Consider the following 20,945-nt stretch of genomic DNA (forward strand, 5'->3'; position numbering starts at 1 on the left):
GATTGGTCTGAGAGAATCGTCACTGCCAGTGTCATTGCTAAATGCAGGTTAGTTTCACCCTTGTGCGTGTGTGGTCTCAGTTGTCATCTGTCCTTTGTTGTAAATTCCCAAACTACCTTTTAGCAGTAAAAAAAAAACATCCACAGGATGAGAATCAGGAACACCACACCAGTGTTTTCCAGAATTGCACACGCACATCTGCATGTATGCATGGCATTTTTTGCAACTAAAATGATTCTCAGCTTAGTGTATCGACTTCCAGGACAGCTAGAAACCTGGGAGTGATCATTGATGATCAGCATAGTTTCACAGAGCATGTTGCCAGCACCGCCCACTCATGTAGATTTATCCTCAACAACATTAGGAAAATTAGACCTTTCCTATCTGACCATGCTACACAGTCCTAGACCAGACTCTTGTCCTATCCAGACTGAACTACTGCAATGTGCTACTAGCCAGACCCCCAGCCAGCACAACCAAACTCACTCTGAAGTGATACTAAAGGAAACGCTAACCAAGCCAAAGTAATGTGAGCTGGAACGACCCGACCTGTGTGGTCTATGCAATGGAAAGACTGCTGCCCATGAAAGCCTCGTGCAGATGATCCACTGAAATTGCACATCTGCCTGCCGAACACAATGGTGCAGTTGGAGGGCATATATTCAATTCACTTTCATATGGATGCCTGCTTGTGGACCATGTCAAGTTGGGAATTGTGAGAATCACTAATCAACCTCTATGGTGTGTGTTGACTAATGTTAATCTAGTGAAGGTCACATTGCAAAAAGTACACAAAATAAACCAGAATAAGAGCAAACAACGGAAGAAAATAGAAAATATATGTATAAATAAAAAAGTATTAAAAAAGTATAAAAAAAACCAAAAGGAAAAAACACATTAGCCTATATATATTTTTTAAACACACAACAATTGACTTTTTTTGTAAATTAAAGTACAAATAAAAAAGTACATCTGATACTATTGTAAACCACTGAGAAACCTTGTGTTAGAATTTTTGGGGGGTCAAGTTAAGCCCTATTTGCAGCTGACTATACTGTATATGTCTATGGCTGCCACTTGCATAAGTTGGATAAAGAGATGGAAATTTATGTTTAATGTATGATAAATTCCCTCATAGCTGTGGATACAACTTTTATGACCTGAATGAAAACAATCATGTTTATGCCCTTAAAAGTACGCTTTATTTCAGAGACAAGTGACAAACAGAGCAGTGCTTCATGTGCTGTTTTTGCACATTTAATTTTGAAACCACTAACAGATAAAAAAAAACGTAACTTCAACTTCTAATACGTGTGCAAATCTTTATGAGTTTTCAATCTTAAAATGCGATTAATTTCAGAGACAAATGACAAACAGAGCAGCGTCTTCTCTCTCCAGTACAGCAGGAGGCGCTGCAGCTCTTTAGTCCGCCGCTAAACCCTCTAAAGAAAGAAAGAAAGAAAGAGCTCGCGTGTGATGTGTTTGTGTGTCCTCAGTGTTTTTCTCTCTTGAGTGTTTTATTGAGTGTAAACAGAGTCTTGTCTCTGTGTATTTTAGTGTTAATGATGAGAGATGAGATGTGCTGTAAATCAGAAACTGATCAGGGCTTACAGGATGAGGAATCTACTGATCAAACCTCCACAGAGTCTCTGGATTTTGTCTGTAACGCTGGAGAACAGCAGCAGATCCTGCAGACCAAACTCAAGATGTGTTCAGTCAAACCGATGGACAGTGGGAACCAAATGCAGAATATAACAGAAGCCATAGCAGATAAATATGAAGACAAACATAATGATGGTCATGATTTTATTCTCTCAGGTATGTCTCCTCAATTATAGTTGTATTTTTATTCATGTCATTGTTTGATAAAATGGAGTTTAAAGTCACAAACAAACAAAAAGAAGGTCAAAAATCTTAAAGGAGAGATTGACGTCTTTTTGAGGCATGTTGGCTTGTAAAAAAGACACTTTTTGTTTGTTTGTTGATCACGAAGTACAAAGTAGATGAGGAAAACTAGGATTCCGTGTGCATTCAACGCGCCGCCATTGTTGTTTATAATGCGTGCGTGGAATGGTTCGCTGTAATTTGTGGAGCGGATTTATTTACATATAACTGATACATATAACTGGTTATATTCATATAGAAAAACATAATTTTACATGGAGTTTGTGGGTAGACAACCCTATATGAAGAGTTTGGTTCCAAAACGCAATAAACGCCATTTTTGAAAAAAAAGAGTTACCACCAAAATCAGTAGTGTATCAGGTCAGTATCAAAAAGTACATTCATTTTACGTAAAATCCAATTTCCGCCGTGTTATTCTGTTATCTTTTCTCCCTTTTTCACAAAACGCGATAAACGCCAGTCCTCCTTCTCTGCAGTATGCAATAAATCTGCTCCACAAATTACAGCGAACCATTCCACGCATTATAAACAACAATGGCGTAGGGCTGAAACGATTCATCGAGTTACTCGATTTACTCGATTCAAAAAATTCCTCGAGGCAAAAATTCTGCCTCGAAGCCTCGTTAAATTCCTATGACGAGATCTGATTCACACGGACCGTTGTTCAATGTTCAGGAAGCACATCATAGCGCGTGGTACATTTTGAATTTAGTTGGCGCGATGGCGGAGCGAATATGTCCATAAACGGCAGAGAGAGACTGTCTAAAGTTTGGGATCATTACATTATCATTACATTCAGCATCTGAACCGAAAACATCCACTGCTGTTTCACCAAGCGTCGATGAAACAAGGTAACGTAGCTTCCGTTGATTTTAATCCCATACTGTATTTGTAGCGATGTCGTTATGCGGTTTGACTAGATATGATGTTTAGCTTTGATGTTTTTAAGTAGTAAACGTATTCACGTTCAATTGCAGGACAGTATAGATTAAAAAAGAACCCCTTCACACGCACGCATACACTACAGGTGTGTGTACCAAAAAACGGCACCACAGTGCAATCATATATGGGCAACTTGTAATCTGACATATTCTGTTCAATAATAATAATCTCTGTCTTATTGGAGTTTAGCATAAGGAAGTTATTCTCTCTCACGCGAGTCAGACCGATCGCGCAATGCATCACATATGCTTAAACTTTTATGTAGCCACGCAACAATAATTTCAGCATGCATTCACTGTATACAGCGGGACGTGATGTTGTGATTTTTCGAACGGATTCTTAACCTAAAATGCACCGCAATGCAAGTGATGCAAACCAAATGCAGCGTTCTATTGAAAAGTAATGTATGTATTTCTGCAGTACCAAAATGCAATGAAGCAACTGAACGTCTGACTGGGGTGTCACTCTTCCTCACGCACAGAACGCGTGCACACACACAAACACAAGTGCACGTACGCACATACACACAGGTTGTTACCATAGCAAATAGGCTCACCCCAGAAATGATATATTATATGTTAAAAGCCTAATGGTAAATGCTGCAGGTGTAGAAATGTACATAAACCAGATATTTACTTTGATGTCAGGGCTAGATTACAGCATGAAACCTGTTGTGCATATTAATAAATTAAAGTGTTTAATTGTTGGCACTGGCACTTATAAACACTAAATGGGTAAAAAATTGAAATAAATAGGCTTATTTCTTGGAGCCAAATACCTCTGGTTTTTTTAGAAATGAAAGCCAAATGCTTGAACATTTTACAGCCAAGTCATTTTCGTTATGCATTATTTGTTTTGGTTGTTTAAAAACACACAAAAAATTATCCGATTACTCGATTAATCGATCGATTCAGTGCTAGATTAATTGATTACAAAAAAAGAATCGATAGCTGCAGCCCTACAATGGCGGCACTTTGAATACACACGAAATCCTAGTTTTCCTCATCTACTTTGTACTTCTTGATCAACAAACCATCAAAAATAGTACTTTTAATGGCTTTGATAAACCTGATATATTGATATATCTCCCAAGGGTTTTTTCCTCGTAGGACTTTTTTTTAATTTCCCTGGCTAAAAAATTTAGCTGCTTATGCTATCGTCTATTATGTTGTGCTATCTGTCGTTTTTCTGTGCTTTTCACTACTCCTATTAATGTAAAGCTGCTTTGAAACAATTAACTATTGTGAAAAGCGCTATATACATAAAATTGAATTGAATTGAATGATGACACGCAGCTCCAGGAAATGTCTTAAAGGCGCTCTAAGCGAATCTGCGAGACGTCACTTTTTGTTGATGTTTGAACTGTTTTCAAACAAACGGAGCGAAGCTAACTCCTCCCACTCCCCCTCCCTTCCGTGCTTTTTTTTGTGGAGATTGGCATTGATCGGAGCATCACTAACTGCCACAGTGTTTGAAAAAGCACCCGAATCTAGCTACCAGGTTGCCGAGTTGGTTACAGCTGTGTGTGTCACTGTCATCAATTCCAGCCAGGATATCATTAGTGTTCATAAAAACTAGATCAAGTTTTACATTTAATGTGAATACTAAGCTTAATACAGTGTATTATTTAACAAGTCATTTAAAGGAGCATTTCACCCGTTGAAACATTAATCTATATTGAATAGGGGTGTCACAATTAATCGATTGTGCGATGCATCGCGATGCGGGGGTGGACGATTCTGCATCGATGCAGTAATAACCCATAATCGATTATAGCCTGCTTTAGGGGTGGGCGATATGACCAAAATCTTCTATCACAATAGGATTAATTTTATATCATGATAACGATATGTATCACGGTAGAGTTTTTTATGTTTTAATAAGGTTTAAATCTTTAATACCATAGAAATGTTCATAATTCTCACAAAAAACATATACAAGCATAGAAAGAAGATAAAAACAAACAAAACTCAAGCTCTCTGAAGATACACAGTCAATAAGAATGATAATAAATAATTATGCATGTATGTATAGGCCTATATATATTTTTATTTAAGGTAGAAAAGTGATTTAATCAGGAGCGAGAGATTTTTTTCTCAATGCTGTTTGATTAACACGAGTGACAGACAGGAGCAAAATTAGGTAACTTCCCCTTTAAGACCAAAGTCCGGATCCAATACACTGTTACACATGCGCTTTCTCTTTTAGCTGTTTACTTTCTCTTAAGACCTTACTGGTCGTGTTTATGATGATGCTTGCAAAGACGGGAATTTTGACGCATATGTGTATTTAAGGCCAATAAAGCGGGAAAAATGCTCACGAGCTTAATAAGCAGAGGTCGCGCGACTTGCGCGCTCCTCACAGACAGAAAGAGCAGCGGTTGCGCGACTTGTCCGCTCCTGACACACAGAAAGAACGCACGCATACAGATCTGTTGTCTGTGTTTCAATGGCTTAAAATAACTTGTTTTAAAACTGCAGTGCTTAAATACGTGTACAAACGTTACGTTTTCGCGACCACACGCACAGGAGCGTGACGTGGGCACGTAACCTCGATAGAAACGATAGTCCAAAATCTCTACCGGTTGACAAATTTCTACCGGTTAATTTTGTCTACCGGTTTATCGCCCACCCCTAGCCTGCTTACATCATTCGTCGCGTACAGGTATGTGGCGGTAGAAAAAATGGCAGAGGGTTGTGAGAAACGAGTGATAAAAAATGCACCGGGTATTTTAAAAGCCGATGTCTGGGCTTATTTCGGCTTCTATGAACATGCTGGTAAGCACGAACTGGACAAGACACACGCCCGAAATGACCGGAGCCCGACATAATGCAGCCCGAATCCGAACGTACATTTAGATTGACAGCTTTTTAAAAGCCCGAACCCGTTTACAGCACGACATTATTTAAATGTGCGCACACACACAGCTTTTGTAAAGAATGAGAAATTTACACAGGTTTTAACATTATTTATTCATTACTAATTATCTACACGCAAAGTTGAAGTTGAAACAAAGAAATAAAATAAGTCATCTGTAACATTGTAACATCTCATTCTAAATATGCCTATGCAATACACTATAAATAGGCCAATAAAAAGATTATTTCTTAACGAATTAAATTAAGATAATACATTCTGAATTAAGATGGGTATTTGGCAATAACGAAATTAAGAGAAAGGCTCCGTGGGATTTGCGTCGGCACTTCTCTCCATTACTGCCAACATTAGTCTATATCCTTTGTCTAAATTATGTATTTAAGACTCAATTAATATTTAGTTATACATTGAAAAACCTTTACTCACCAAGATTAGACTACATGTTTTTGATTAGGAAAATTATTAAATAAATGGCTTCAGCGCGGTCCTGCGCTACTGAACTTGACTGCTCATTTACCTCACAAAGCCGGAGCGGAAGCCCGAGCCCGCCCCGAGCCCGTGTAAAATGTTAGAAATAAAGCCCGAACCCGCCCGAGCCCGTCGGGTTCCGACGGGTCCCGTCGGGTTCGGGCAAAGATCTTCAGCTCTAGTGTAAAGCCTGCCATGCACAAATAAAATATGTAGGCAATACCACTAATCTAAGAAACCACGTTAACCGTTTTCACCCTGAGCTGCTAAAGAATGCAAGTGTTGATAATGCTTTAATTGACAGTAGTATTATGCACTTTTAGTTTTTCCTAATGTTTTAGTTTTAAATGCTGCTGTTGTTTGCTGTTTACAGAACAAGTTTGTCTTGTTTCCTATTAAGTAGTATACTTTAGTATACTTCTTGAAGAAAACAAAATACAAAGGAGTTCAAATACTGTATCTGACTTCTTACATTCATCAAAATAAATGTAGCAATGTGCAGTAATTAAAAAAAAAGGATGCAATGCATCGTGATGCATCGTGATGCATCATGATGCATCGTAACATCGAATTGAATCGAATCGTTAACTTAATAATCGGAATCGAATTGAATCGAGGAACCAGTGAAGATTCACACCTCTAATATTGAAAGTGTTTCATATTTGTAGTCGAAATGTAACATACATTTCGAATTTGGTGCCTATTTGACAGAGAAAAGGGGTGTTTGTAGTCTCACTCCCTCAACAAAGATATAGCACTTCCTTCTTTCAATGATGCAAAATTATGCTTTTTACATCATTGAAAGAAGGAAGTGCAACACTGAAATCTGTATTTCTCCTGTCTCAGCGGCAACTGAGAAAATGATGCATGACCATTCAAAAACATGACTAGGGTTCTAACTATACAAAGCTTAATGCAAATGGGTGAAGTGTCCCTTTAAGCATTGCAATACAGGTTTATGCAGATCTGTTAATTCTTATTGTGAAAGTGGTGTGCCGTATGATTTTTTTCCTTATCAAAACTGTGCCGTGGCAGAAAAAAGGTTGGGAAACACTGCCCTAGGTCATCGTTTCTGAGACTGAGTGTCTATTTCCCATGCCCCATTAAGGGCGATTTATAGTCGTGCGTAGGTCCTACGGCGTAGCTACGGCGTAGGCTATCCGTAGCCTGTGCGTAGCTCTGCGTAGCCTGACGCGCACCTCACAAAATTTCTAACAGCGCGTCGGCTCTACGCGGACCGTAAGCGCTGTGATTGGTCCACCAGAACCCCTCCCGTCAGGTAAAAAAAACTGCGTCATATAGGGGTGTAACGGTTCGTGTATTCGAACCGGACCGTTTCGGTTCAGGGCTTTCGGCACGGTGCGCACGTGCACCGAAAGTATTTTGTGTGCGCCTGTGCGGAACATAATACGTGCGTTTCCGCACGAACATATTAAGTGGCGGAAGTCTCCGCGTTCAGCGCAAGTCTTCTGTCAAACATATAACATAATTCGGCCCGCAGAAAGATTTTTATTTACTTAGTTGTATATCCGTTTGATTATTGATGTAAACGTTTACGTGTCGTATCTAAAAGCGCATGTTAAACGCGTGTCAACGCGCTGCTTTGTTCTTTCAAAAGTGCGTGAGAGGATGCACGTCTTTCGTTGCTACGCATTCATGAGACGCGCTTTCTGTGACAGCAAGAATAAGGAATGCGTGATCAGATTTTTCATCTGCATATCACGTCAATCATATCATTGTCACAATGCGATCAGCTGGTCGGGACAGAGAAGAGCTGTAACCCGGGCTTACTCAGTTGTTACTCAGCTACGGAGGGGTTCGTAAGTAAAGTCACAGCTTACATTGATGACACAAGCAAAGATTAGGAGAAACGTGCAAAAGATCAAAGATGGCTATGTATGCAGCTCACTAATCTCAAAATGAGTGTATAATAAATATATCATCATGTTGCTTGCTATGCAGTTACACATAGAGCAGTAATATTATTTTTATACAGAGATGGTACATAGCCAATTCAATTCTGTGAGTTAAACAATCCAAAATAAATCAAAACAGAAAATTTTTAGTGGCAAAAATGTAGGCTAATAGTTCATAAATGTATTCAGGAATTGAATTTGTTAGTTCAAGGTTTTAGTAGAAAAAGTTTAAGAGAAGGTTAAGATAAGAGTTACCTTCTGTTATAAAATAATGTAAAAAATAACTTTGCAGTAGTATTTTATTTATTATTTTTTCATTTTATATATATTTTATACTTTAATAAAGTGTTTAAAAAAGTGTAAACAAATTGTAAAAAAAAGTTTAAAGTAATAAACAACCTGCAGTTTAATGTTTGCATTTCTCCCTTACTGTACCGAAAATGAACCGAACCGTGGCTTCAAAACCGGGGTTCGCACCGAACCGTGATTTTTGCGTACCGTTACACCCCTAGCGTCATAGGTATTTCCGTTTGAGACGGTGAAAACAAAGATGAGCCAAGTTGAGGAGTGATTTAACTCAAACTGAAACATAAGTCGCTGTTTATTTACTTCCATCATTGCTGGTCTTCTCAAATTATACACAACAAGTTGCTATTTCTTCTTCGTTTGTGGGTTTACTTGCTTAGCTTCTTCTTCTGTGACGACTTCTGCTGCTACTGTGGTTACACGCGTGATTACTGCCAACCAGCGGTTTCGCGTGTCTTTGCACGTCGACGCGGACGGCGACGCACAAGTATAAATGAAAACCGACGCGGAACCTACGCCGTCGCTGCTACACCGTTGGACCTACGCACGACTATAAATCGCCCTTTAGCCCGGGGGCTACTCATAATATTAAGACCCTCTGTGACCCTTGACATGCGGTAGACCTTCACAATGTATGCCTTTCTTCTCCAACACATGATTGCAATGCATATTGTAGGGGTGCACGATTCAGAAAATTTCACGATTCGATCCGATTCCGATTCTTAGGCTCAAGATTCGATTCAAAATCGATTTTCGATTCAAAAACGATTCTTGATTTTAAAAAACTATTCACAGTATGTAAATGTAGTTTACTTCTTCCTATGTGACTGAATGTAGGAGATATACAATTTTAAAGAAAAAAACACAACAAATTAAATGTAGTTTGATATTACTTTATGTCTTTATGCAAAAATAAAAACTGATATGAAGCAATTAGATGAACCCTTTTATCAAACTCTATTAAATACAAATAATATAATATGAATGATAGACAGTGCAGGTCTATAGATTATAAATGTGACTGGTGTTATAATGGTTATTATGTCTATTAGATAGAGCAGAAGCAAGGAAAGTCCCTCTCTATTTCTCTCTTGCCAATTAAAAAAAAGCTAAATCCACTCATTATTTCAGATTCAAAAGTCTTCTTGCTGTCCCAGTGACAGGGGACTTTACATTACAGCTTTGCGTTTTGTAAATCTTGAGTCAGCTTGAGCTTTGCTCGTTCAGTGCAATAGATTTTGGAAAAGATATGGTTTATTAATAATGTTAGAAAAGAGCCCGTTTTTATCGCCATAGAAACCGCAGGCACGCTGAAACTGCACGCGAGCTTTAGCACGGTAGCGCTCACGGTCATTCTCCGATCGACTCGGGTTTTACTCACTAATCAGACTCGGGACCCGAAGTAATTTAACTTTGACTGACCCGGACCTGGCTGACCATTTCAAATACAAACCCGGAATACGGTCCGCGGGTGCTCAGTGAAGTCCTCTAATGGTAAAACTCTGCTCAAGTTCAGAAACATGAAGGATAATGTGACACGAGCTTGTTCGCGTCGCATCCCAATTCATTGCGAAACAGAGAGCACGTGAACGGACACCGAGCTCATCATGTCGCACACAAAATGTCATTATTAAAGAGTGTCATCATCACAGAAAAACAAAAAAGACTTAATTTGACGCCAGAAATACTTGGGCACTTGTTAATATAACTAAGCACAGCACCCAAGTAAAGTCAATGTGTGGGAAACACTGTGACGAGTGTGCAGGCGTCAGAGTGAATACGACGCAGCGTCATCTATGGGAATACTGAGATAAACTCATTTCAGGACAATAGTAAAACGGCATTACAAAAAAAATTTATGAATCGATTTTTGGAATTCTATGAATCGATTCAGAATCGGCAAAGCTTGAATCGCGATTCAAATGTGAATCGATTTTTTTGCACACCCCTAGCATATTGGTAAAAGAACAACCTGAGTACATAATGCTAAACTAATTGATACACATAACTGGTTATATTCATATAGATTATACTTTATTTCTTTATATAAATCCTTCTTCATGACATCCGATGGTTATTCCCAGATTTAATGCATCACGGTCGGATTGTGAAAGATGTACTACAAAATTGTGGATTACTCAATGCATTGAATTTAATATTTTTTCGTTCATCACTAGTTATGTTTTTAGCTGTGTTTGTTAACATAATTTGGTTTATTTGATGTGCAGTGACCCAGCTGTCTTCTGTCTCTGAATATAGAGAAAGATACACAATCTCAATTCATCCTTCTTTGTGTAAATAAAAAATCATTTAATTGTTTTATGTTTCTTTCAGATGTAAAGAGTGAATTATGTTTGGATGGAGAAATAACATCCTTGACTCTTTCCTGCATCACCGGTGGAGAGACATTGAGCTCTAGGGGTGGGAATCGCTTGGACCCTCATGAATCGATTCAGAATCGATTCTTAGGGTCCCGATTCGATTCAGAATCGATTCTTGACGTACTAATTTGCATATATGTGACGTCATTACATCGCATTTGCTTTCAAAGCCAGGTTAATGTTTGCGCTTTTGCTAGTCTCTGAACTGTCATATACTGTACTTTAATGCAACTAGGGATAAATAATGTCATTCTTATATACATACATGTCCTGTTTCCGTTGTAAGACATTAAAACCAGTAAAAATATTAATTTAACGTGACATATTAATTATATATGTTAACCGGCATTAACTTCCACGAACGTTAAGCGTCTAATCATCATCATTATACACAGTGATTGGCAGTATTACTGTATTTATATAATGCAGCGCACCCAGCGACTGAATAACAAACTATGTGCATATTTTTACAGAAGTATATTCATGTTATATCTAAACAGTCTGCGGATGGTTTAGGGCAGGGGTGTCCAATACGTCGATCGCAAAGGCAATGCCGGTAGATCGCACAACTGCTGCTCCACGCGCAAAATTGTCATTATGGTCTTTTGGAGTAATTGTGAAACATGCAGGTCTTTTTGAGTTGCTGCGCCTTTCTTCTCAAATGTGTTTTGCCATGCCACTGCAGCTCAGTCGTCTTTAACTTCCAAAATTCACATGGATGCGCATTTTTGTCTCACGCAGTTCCTGATTCACACGCACGGTGTGTGTGAGCGAGCAAACGAGAGGGAGAGAGAGGCAGCGTAGCGCTGATTTGTATGCTTCTGTTTGTTTCACTAAACCGCATCTCCGCTATTTTAAGGAGTACTCGACATGTACTCAAGGATTTTTTTTTTAAAACTCCTCAAAAAGAATAGAGTAATGGTGACAGCCCTAAATTCAATGTAAAGATATATGCAGTATAGTCCTACAAGCATTTAAAATGTTCTTTCTCTTCTGCTCTTGTAAGCTCCGCTATGCGCTCTTGCAGGGCGCGCTCTCTTAAGTTGTCCGTGTGCATCACCGCTCCCCCAGTTGAGTTCCGCCTTTTGGTTCTGATAACGTGACGTTATTTTGTAAACTAACATTTAAGAATCGATTCTTGACATTTGTGAATCGATTCAGAATCGTCCCACGTCCGAATCGCGATTCATCTAAGAATCGATTTTTTTGCCCACCCCTATTGAGCTCACAGAGACATTTAGAGAGAAAACACACAGAACAGAAACTCTTCACCTGCAGGAGATGTAAGATCAGCTTTACTACCTTACAAGAGAAGAAACTTCATTCAGAAGAGCACAGAAAGAAGAAGAAGAAGAAGAAGAAGAAGTTGTTTCACTGTCAGCAGTGTGGGAAGGATTTTGGCTCCTTATCTCATCTGAGATTTCACATGAGGACACACAATGCTAAAAAGCCTTTCTACTGCACTGAATGTGGCTATTACTTCAGCACCAAAGCAAATCTTGATTCTCATAAGAGAATTCACACAGGAGAAAAACCATACGAGTGTCCTTACTGTAAGAAGAGATTCAGCCACAAAATCAATTTGAGGAAACATGTGTTTACACACACCAATGACAGTCCATATCAGTGCGATGAATGTGGAAAAACCTTTAGGGATTCAAGTCAATTAAAATCACACCAAACACTTCACACTAAAGAGAAACCCTTTCAATGTTTACACTGTGATAAACGTTTCAATCGTAAAACTACTCTTACAGCCCATCAGACACTTCACACTGGAGAGAAACCTCATTACTGTGATGTCTGTGAGAAGAGTTTCAGTCGACGTGAACATTTAGTGACTCATCAGAGAACTCATACAGGTGAAAGACCTTACAAATGCTCTCAGTGTGAGAAGACCTTTGCCCATTCAGGTAAATTTAAAGCCCATCAGCAACTTCACACTGGAGAGAACCCTCATCACTGTAATGTTTGTGGGAAGAGTTTTGATCATAGAAGCAGTTTAGTGAGACACCAGATAATTCATACAGGTGAAAAACCTTTCAAATGCGCTCATTGTGAGAAGACGTTTGTTTATTCATCTGACTTTAAAGACCATCAGAGACTTCATACTGGAGAGAAACCTTACAAATGCTCTCAGTGTGAGAAGACGTTTGCTTATTCATCTAACTTAAAATCTCATCAGAGACTTCATACTGGAGAGAAACCTTACAAATGTGCTTATTGTGACAAGACGTTTTCTCAGTCAGGTTCCTTAAAAGCCCATCAGAGACTTCATACAGGAGAGAAACCTTACAAATGCTCTCAGTGTGAGAAGACGTTTGCTTATTCATCTAACTTAAAATGTCATCAGAGACTTCATACTGGAGAGAAACCTTACAAATGTGCTTATTGTGACAAGACGTTTTCTCAGTCAGGTCACTTAAAAGCCCATGAGAGACTTCATACTGGAGAGCACAGAGAGAAGCAGCAGCAGCTGACGTTTGACTGTGAGCAGTGTGGGGAGGATTTTGGCTCCTTATCTCATTTGAGAGTTCACATGAGGACACACAATGCTGAAAAGCCTTTCTACTGCACTGAATGTGGCTATTACTTTAGCAGCAAACAAAGTCTTGATGTTCATCAGAGAATTCATACAGGAGAAAAACCATACAAGTGTCCTTACTGTGAGAAGAGATTCAGCCAAAAATATAATATGAGGAAACATGTGTTTACACACACCAATGACAGTCCATATCAGTGCAGTGAATGTGGAAAAAACTTTAGGGATTCAAGTCAATTAAAATCACACCAAACACTACACACTAAAGAGAAACCCTTTCAATGTTCACACTGTGATAAACGTTTCAATCGTAAAACTACTCTTACAGCCCATCAAATACTTCACACTGGAGAGAAACCTCATTACTGTGATGTCTGTGAGAAGAGTTTCAGTCGACGTGAACATTTAGTGACTCATCAGAGAACTCATACAGGTGAAAAACCGTACAAATGCTCTCAGTGTGAGAAGACGTTTGCTCATTCAGGTAAATTTAAAGCCCATCAGCAACTTCACACTGGAGATAACCCTCATCACTGTAATGTCTGTGAGAAGAGTTTTGATCATAGAAGCAGTTTAGTGAGACACCAGATAATTCATACAGGTGAAAAACCTTTCAAATGTTCTCATTGTGAGAAGACGTTTGTTTATTCATCTGACTTTAAAGTCCATCAGAGACTTCATACTGGAGAGAAACTTTACAAATGCTCTCAGTGTGAGAAGACGTTTACAAAGTCAGGTCACCTTAAATCTCATCAGAGAGTTCATACTGGAGAGAAACCTTACAAATGCGCTCATTGTGAGAAGATGTTTTCTCAGTCAGGTTCCTTAAAAGCCCATGAGAGATTTCATACAGGAGAGAAACCTTACGTCTGCTTGATCTGTGAGAAGAAATTCACTCATGCCAAAAGTCTTCAAAATCATCAGAAGTAGGGGTGTGCCGGTTTTAGAATTGGTGATGACGGTTATGACGTGAGTCAAATGTGACGGTTCATAACATAACCGTCGGTGGGGGGCGTTTTGCTCATTTAAATGCTCGTGGATTGACGGGAAAGTGTCATTTTACCATCAAATCATGAATGTGATGCCAAGTGTGTTTTAAACAGTAATAACTTTGAACAATTTAACAGAAAGCAATGAAATATTTAAAAAACACACTGTTGCCAGAAGACTGCGTTGTCACTCTCTCATCTATCATCTATTTTAATAATCTTAATAGAAACAGATTTGTGCATTGGGCTTTTTATGTCTGTAATTGTGTCTATATCGGTCATTACACGGACCAGAACAGCACGAAAACAATGTGGATTAAAAGCGTATTGAAGAGGTTTTGCTCATAAATGCAGGTAAAAGAAAGTAATGTGAACTTGAGATTGTTATTAAACGCAGCCGGTGTAAAAGCACAATGGCCACGCGCAGCAAACGCTCTCCGCAGACGCGCTGCACAGTGTTCACCCGGCGTTTGAATAAACTAGACGCTGATTAGCTACTTGCTCTACGTTTCTTTAAAACTAACAGCAAGACAACTAGCAGTGAATGTGCGTTCAAGAGAGTTAGTAGATTAGCATGGGAGGATTTGAACTTGAAAAGCGGAGAGTACTGACGCCTTTCCGCGGTTAAAACAACATTCCTTCTCATGGTCATTCATGTTTATTTGATGCTATAAATTAACTAGAAGGAAGAGATGATTTCAAAGGTGAGACTTTGTTTAATATGTTTAATCTCAAAAGTAACCGAAAAGCAACCTGGTTTGTCCTGTATGTCAGCGCGTTGTCAGTGTCTGCTCCGCTCTGTATTTTTCACTGCGTGAGAACGTGAGGGGCCGTATAACACAGACTGTTAACAATTGTTTTTAATTAGTATTTAAAAATTCTTTATGATAAAAAATGTTTAAAAAAAAATATTTTAATAACACGGTTTTGCCGGTTATAGAGTTCTAATGACGGTGTTCAACTATAACCGTCGGTCTCACGGTTATATAATGACCGTCACACCCCTAATCAGAAGGAACATACTGATGAACAAATAGACTGAAATCATCATAGCATCTAAAAGACTTTCCAGACTGACCGTGTGGTCCTATTCTGCATGCTATAACATGCTATGAAAACAATAGCTTTTATTATTAATGACTTTACATTGACCTCGGTTAGTTGCGACGAAAAGCGAATGTTATTTTTTTTGACCATTGTGTCAAATTTCCCCTCTTTTTCCCTGGTTGACCAATGAGATCTGAGCATTACTTCACGTTCCCGGAGCTGCTGTTAATCTACAGCACAGCGTGTCAGGTTGTTCTTTGTTTGTGTCATGCATTTAAAATCCTTAAATGCACGATTTGTTGATTATCCCTTACATATTCATTTATTTTATCATTCACCTTTATTTTAATTAATATGTTTTATTACACTGCTCTCTAAAATACTAGATTCTGATTGGCCAGTCATGACATTCCAAGGTTCGTTCTTTTCAAATAACTACCGCTCAAAGCAAATAACATACGGTTACACGGATGCTCCGAATCATTTTGACAGATACAATTTAACAAATTCCAGCATTATAAGTGATTAAACCAAGTATTGCGCTCGTGACATTTGATGGTCTTATCTTAAAACCAAAAGTAAACGCGTTTTTCTCATGAAAGGTATGCATTCGTTAAAAATTAGCAAATTAAATATATTTCAAGTCAATATAAAATATTCCTTGTTAGACTTATGAGGTAAATAGCCGTGTAATAAGCGGGATAGTGTACACAGGCAGCAGGTTGTTATCGCAAAATAAGCCCCTTCAGTGTGATACATGATCAGAGTATCGGGAGTTATTTCTGCAACCTGCTGCCTATACATTTTCCCTTACATATTTTATTCTATCTAGTTATTCTATTCTACATTATTTTTCTTAATATTATTGAAATCTTATGTTGCCGCTGTATTGTCTTTAAATGCTGATTTGAGTCTCCGATGGACTAGATCGCAAGGTTTTTATTAACCTCATTATAATGTTGTAAAACATTAAGTGTCCACTCTCTGTTTGATATAATAACACCTCCTTAATCTGCTTCTAGTCAGACAAAGTTACTCAGAGCATTGACAGTGCAACTAAAATTATTCAATAAAGCATCTTTATTTGATTCAACATCACTTCATCTCCTGTCTGCTGTTTTTCTCTTCATCTCTGTGTCTACCTCATGGTTGATTTGAAGTATTAACTCTCACAACAGAGCTGATATTTGAGCACAGATTTTGTGATTTCCTGACAGGACATGGGAACTATATCTAAACTATGGGCAAAAAATTAACGCGTTACAAGTAACGCGCATTACGTAATATTACTTTTTTTAAAGTAACAAGTAGCACATTACTTTCAAAATTTACACATTCATATTTGAGTAACTTTTTTTAAAAAGTAATGCGAGTTAGTATTCAGTTTAATTAATTTGATTTAAAAATAAAATAATGTACTGAATTAAACTGATCATATGAACATAGAATTACGCACTCTATGCGCCTGAGCGGGAACAGTTTGAGTCAGAAACAGAGATGGCAGGCCAGCGCTTGACATTTTTGCGATCATAAAAACACCTGCAAGGCCTGAAAGAGATCAAGCCTCCGCCAGCAAAAGTAATGCAAAAGTAAAGTAAGCATACTTTCCATAAAAGTAACTAAGTAACGCAATTAGTTACTTTTTTGGAGAGTACCTTAATATTGTAATGCATTACTTTTAAAAGTAACCTTCCCCAACACTGTTGCTAACAGGTTAGCAACTATGGTTTTGGGAAATGCACCCCTGATCGGTACAACATTTAAGTTTGCCACCTAAGCATACCAGATAAAGCTAGACTTCATTCAACAATGTTAAAAACTCAAAGGGATAGTTCACCCCAAAATTAAAATTCTGTCATAATTTTCCAACTCTTATGATGTTACAAATCTGTATACATTTCTTTGTTCTGATGAACGCAAATGAAGATATTTTCAGGAATGTTTGAAACCAAACCATAGTATTCATTTTTCCATAATGAGTAGGGCTTATGAACGGTTTGGTTATAAACATTTCTCAAAATATAAATATTAAGCATTTATTAGTCCAATAACCATCAATAAATGCAACACAATGCAAATTTTGCATACACATAAATGAAGGGGTGAACATGTACAACATCCTCAATGTGACCAACAAACACACACACATCCACAACTAAAAGAGTCTATAACAGTGCACTTTTTAATTTTTCAAAAAAAAAAAAAAATTATTGCTACTCGCTTACATACAATAAAATTGAATGAGACAACAACTGAGCTTTCATTTTAATTGCTGAGAAACCACTGTGCCATGCATGCACACACACACACGAGAGATCAGAGTCCCAATGATTTGATGATGCTTTCAGATTAAAGAATTTTGTGTTAATTTCTTTCATGTAATCAATGGCCGATGTGTCAAATACATGCCATTACTTATATATTTATATACTAAATAGATATTCTATTTAAAGAGCACCTATTATGGGATACACGTTTTTAAACATCCTTTTGTGTGTAAGTGTGCATTAGTACATGCTAACGATATTCAAAAAGTACATACCTCAAAGAAAACGATGACGCGAGTTATCGTCTCTAACGTTCGAGGACTACAAAAAACACTCGGATTGTAGGCAACAGTTTACTTCCTGGGATTAGTGACGTAGATAAGACCAACATTATCATAGTTCAGCCCTCTCTGCTTTGCTTGGGTACGCCCTCAAAGACGAGGGTGGGGAGCGCCGAGTCAGAAGAGAGCTAAAATGGCGGAGGTTGGGAGTCCCTGCATTGACTCTGTTTGCAAACTCTTGTTTCATTGTTTAAGCGATTAAATCTCTCGAGTAGACGCTGTCTCTTTAGATGCGAGGGCAAAATAGCACTTTATGGACTTACACAGAGGACATCATGTTTAATACGGTTCCGGAAAAATCCAGTCAGAAGTTCTTCACGGAGTTTTCACAATAACTGCTTCTCATGAACCGAAGCTGGATTTGCGCGACGTCTCCTCTTGAAAGTTGGATTACTGTGCACTTTGGATCACAGGCTGTAAGTATTCACGTTTATTATTTGCCTTTTACTGTACATTACGTAACCGGTAACCGGAGATTAACATAATGTGCGTGTAGAGCTAAGCTTGCAAGCTAATTGTTTTGTGTTGTAATACTGTATTTCATAAACAACGTACCATATTTACACACGTGTATGTTGAATTATGCAGACTATCGTTTTTTTTTATCGATGTTGGTTTAGACATGTTTACAAACTTGCTAAGTTGCTAAGCTAAATACAAATACAAATGCCAGCTAAACTGTTACCAGTAAAATTTGTTCTCATGATCAAACTCAAGAAACTCTAAGTACAGATGATTTGTTTAAAGTTATATGTATTTTACTGTTGTATTTACTTGAAGCTTTCTTAGATTTTGAAACGAAGTAAACACGTAATGTGTGTTGCTAATGTTGGGCCATGTAATATGTAATACATTAACGTTTTAATGAATAGTCTAACGAGTTATAGTCGTTGTACTCTATTGTTATAATATGTCTTTTTGACTGAATACATGTTTGTTTTATTTCTCTATATCCTAGATTCGCAGCTGGACACATCCTTCTACACTGTATGCAAACATGCAACATCATAACACACAGTACAAGGAGTCAAACTGGCATATGAGGAGCAAAGGTGTTTAACACATATGATGTATTTAGCTAGTGATACCACTACCAGTCTTAAATGTATAACTGATGATGACAAAGTTTTTTTCTCTGCATAATAATAGGAACCCAGGCAGTAGCATCGTTTCACAATGTTTCCATCACCATCATCAGTGGATGCCTTTGCCGTCTGTAGCCTGAGATTTCAGATTTGCAGCAAAAAAAATTTGATTTTCTCATTTATTGGAATGCTGTGCAGGTATTTAAGTATTTTAGTAACTGTGTTAAATAAAGTAGTATTTACTTTTACAATAAATTAATTGCTTGTTTATATTTTACAGGTATTTGTACCTTGCAGCCATCCATTACAATGTCACCAAGCCGTAACAAAAGCAGGAGAGGGAAAGTACAAGGCTATGTTCCCAAAACACACAAGTGACATACCGTAAGCAGTAATGTTTTATTTCAAATACATTCATAATTAAAAACTTAATGTATGAAGCAGGGAAATAAATGATCAAAACAAAAGATTTATTGACTGCAATATTTCTACAGTTATGTGGATGATGTGATCAGGCTTGTGTTTGATGAGGTATTTGAAGATAAGCTGAAGGAAGCCCTGATTCCAATGGACCTGGCATCACAGTTTGAGAGACCTTCAAAGGAGGCCATCTTCAGTGCAGGGGTCGTCGAAAGCCAAAATTGTGACCGATCTGATCAGTTAGCTCCAAGCGTATCTGGAGAACAACAACACGACAGGATGATAACCTTATAGTGTTGTCTTAAATAGCACCAGCTGACAAAGCTTTGATATGCCATTTATCTGAATAGATAGCTGTAAGAAATGAATTGAACAATTTTTGAAACAAGAGCACAATATGGTTACTAAAGTATGTTTATTTGTATATTGTTTAACATTTAAATATATATTTGTAATAAATAAAAAAAACTTTTGACTGACTATTATATTTTCTTTAAAGTTACATCTTTTGTTCTTTTGGGTACTTTGTTACTATAATGATACTTTAGTGTTATTGGTTTAAAAATGTAATAAAACTTACTCTAGTCCTGCACCTCAAAGGCTTATAGTCGGTACAATAAATGTTCTGTGTGTAGGGATTTAGACAATTTGTGCAAAACCTGGATGATGAATCACGCAGGTAAGAGGCCCTGGAACATGTTGCATTCTCCTTAAAACCTAATAAGTAAAAACATAGCACTTATAAGTAAGCGGTTTTTCATAATAAAGTTTACCATAGTAAAATAATGTAGAACTAACATTCATTGCAATTAATACTTTTTTTGTGCTACATTTGGTGTTTCCATATAGTTTGCACAGTGATATAGTATGTAAGCAGTCTTTTATAATACAGTTTACTATAGTAAAATAATGTTAACAAATGAAATAGTTTTATAATCATTTCAACAAATACTTTCTATGTGCTACATTTGGTGTTTCCATATAGTTTGCACAGTAATATAGTATGTAAGCAGGCTTTTATAATAAAGTTTACTATAGTAAAATAATGTTAATAAGTGAAATAGTTTTATAATCATTTCAAAAAATACTTTCTATGTGTTACATTTGGTGTTTCCATATAGTTTGCAAAGTAATGTAGTACGTTATAATTACCTTTTGGATGTTTTTGCAACACATTTTCGTCTTCGTTTAGCATTCTGGCAGAGCTAAGGACACCTAAAAAAGTTAAATCCAATCGCGTTCATTGACGGAGATCGTTTATATCGTAACGGCCGTCTGAATTCTCTGGATCGAGCTCGAAGTGCTAAGGCAGTACAGACACCATCGTTTATAGAGAAATATAGCGCTTGTTTACGTTAGACCCCGAAGCCGCCGCCAGGCGCCGCCATTTGCGCCATTTAGAAGTTCAGCCGCCATCAGCCAATAATTTCCTAAGCCAAATTGAGCCGCCAGCTGATAA

General features: G+C 37.7%; 1 protein-coding gene across 1 annotated transcript; it reads left to right on the forward strand.

The window, feature by feature from the left end:
- The first annotated feature begins 1,424 nt into the window (after positions 1-1,424).
- On the forward strand, positions 1,425-16,471 carry LOC135752376 (uncharacterized). Its single transcript, XM_073814502.1, has 4 exons — positions 1,425-1,818; positions 10,749-10,821; positions 12,014-14,256; positions 15,334-16,471. Exons 1-4 carry the CDS (start codon positions 1,563-1,565, stop codon positions 15,366-15,368), a joined length of 2,607 nt encoding a protein of 868 aa, XP_073670603.1. The 5' UTR covers positions 1,425-1,562; the 3' UTR covers positions 15,369-16,471.
- Positions 16,472-20,945: the final 4,474 nt, after the last annotated feature.

This window comes from Paramisgurnus dabryanus, chromosome 4 (genome assembly GCF_030506205.2).
Source record: "Paramisgurnus dabryanus chromosome 4, PD_genome_1.1, whole genome shotgun sequence".
In the NCBI taxonomy this organism is placed as follows: domain Eukaryota; kingdom Metazoa; phylum Chordata; class Actinopteri; order Cypriniformes; family Cobitidae; genus Paramisgurnus; species Paramisgurnus dabryanus.

Coding starts and splice junctions, on each gene's coding strand:
- LOC135752376 (XM_073814502.1), top strand. CDS start 1,563: ATGATGAGAGATGAGATGTGCTGTAAATCAGAAACTGATCAGGGCTTA. Junction 1,819..10,748: donor TCATGATTTTATTCTCTCAG/GTATGTCTCCTC, acceptor TGTTTCTTTCAG/ATGTAAAGAGTGAATTATGT. Junction 10,822..12,013: donor TGCATCACCGGTGGAGAGAC/ATTGAGCTCTAG, acceptor TTGCCCACCCCT/ATTGAGCTCACAGAGACATT.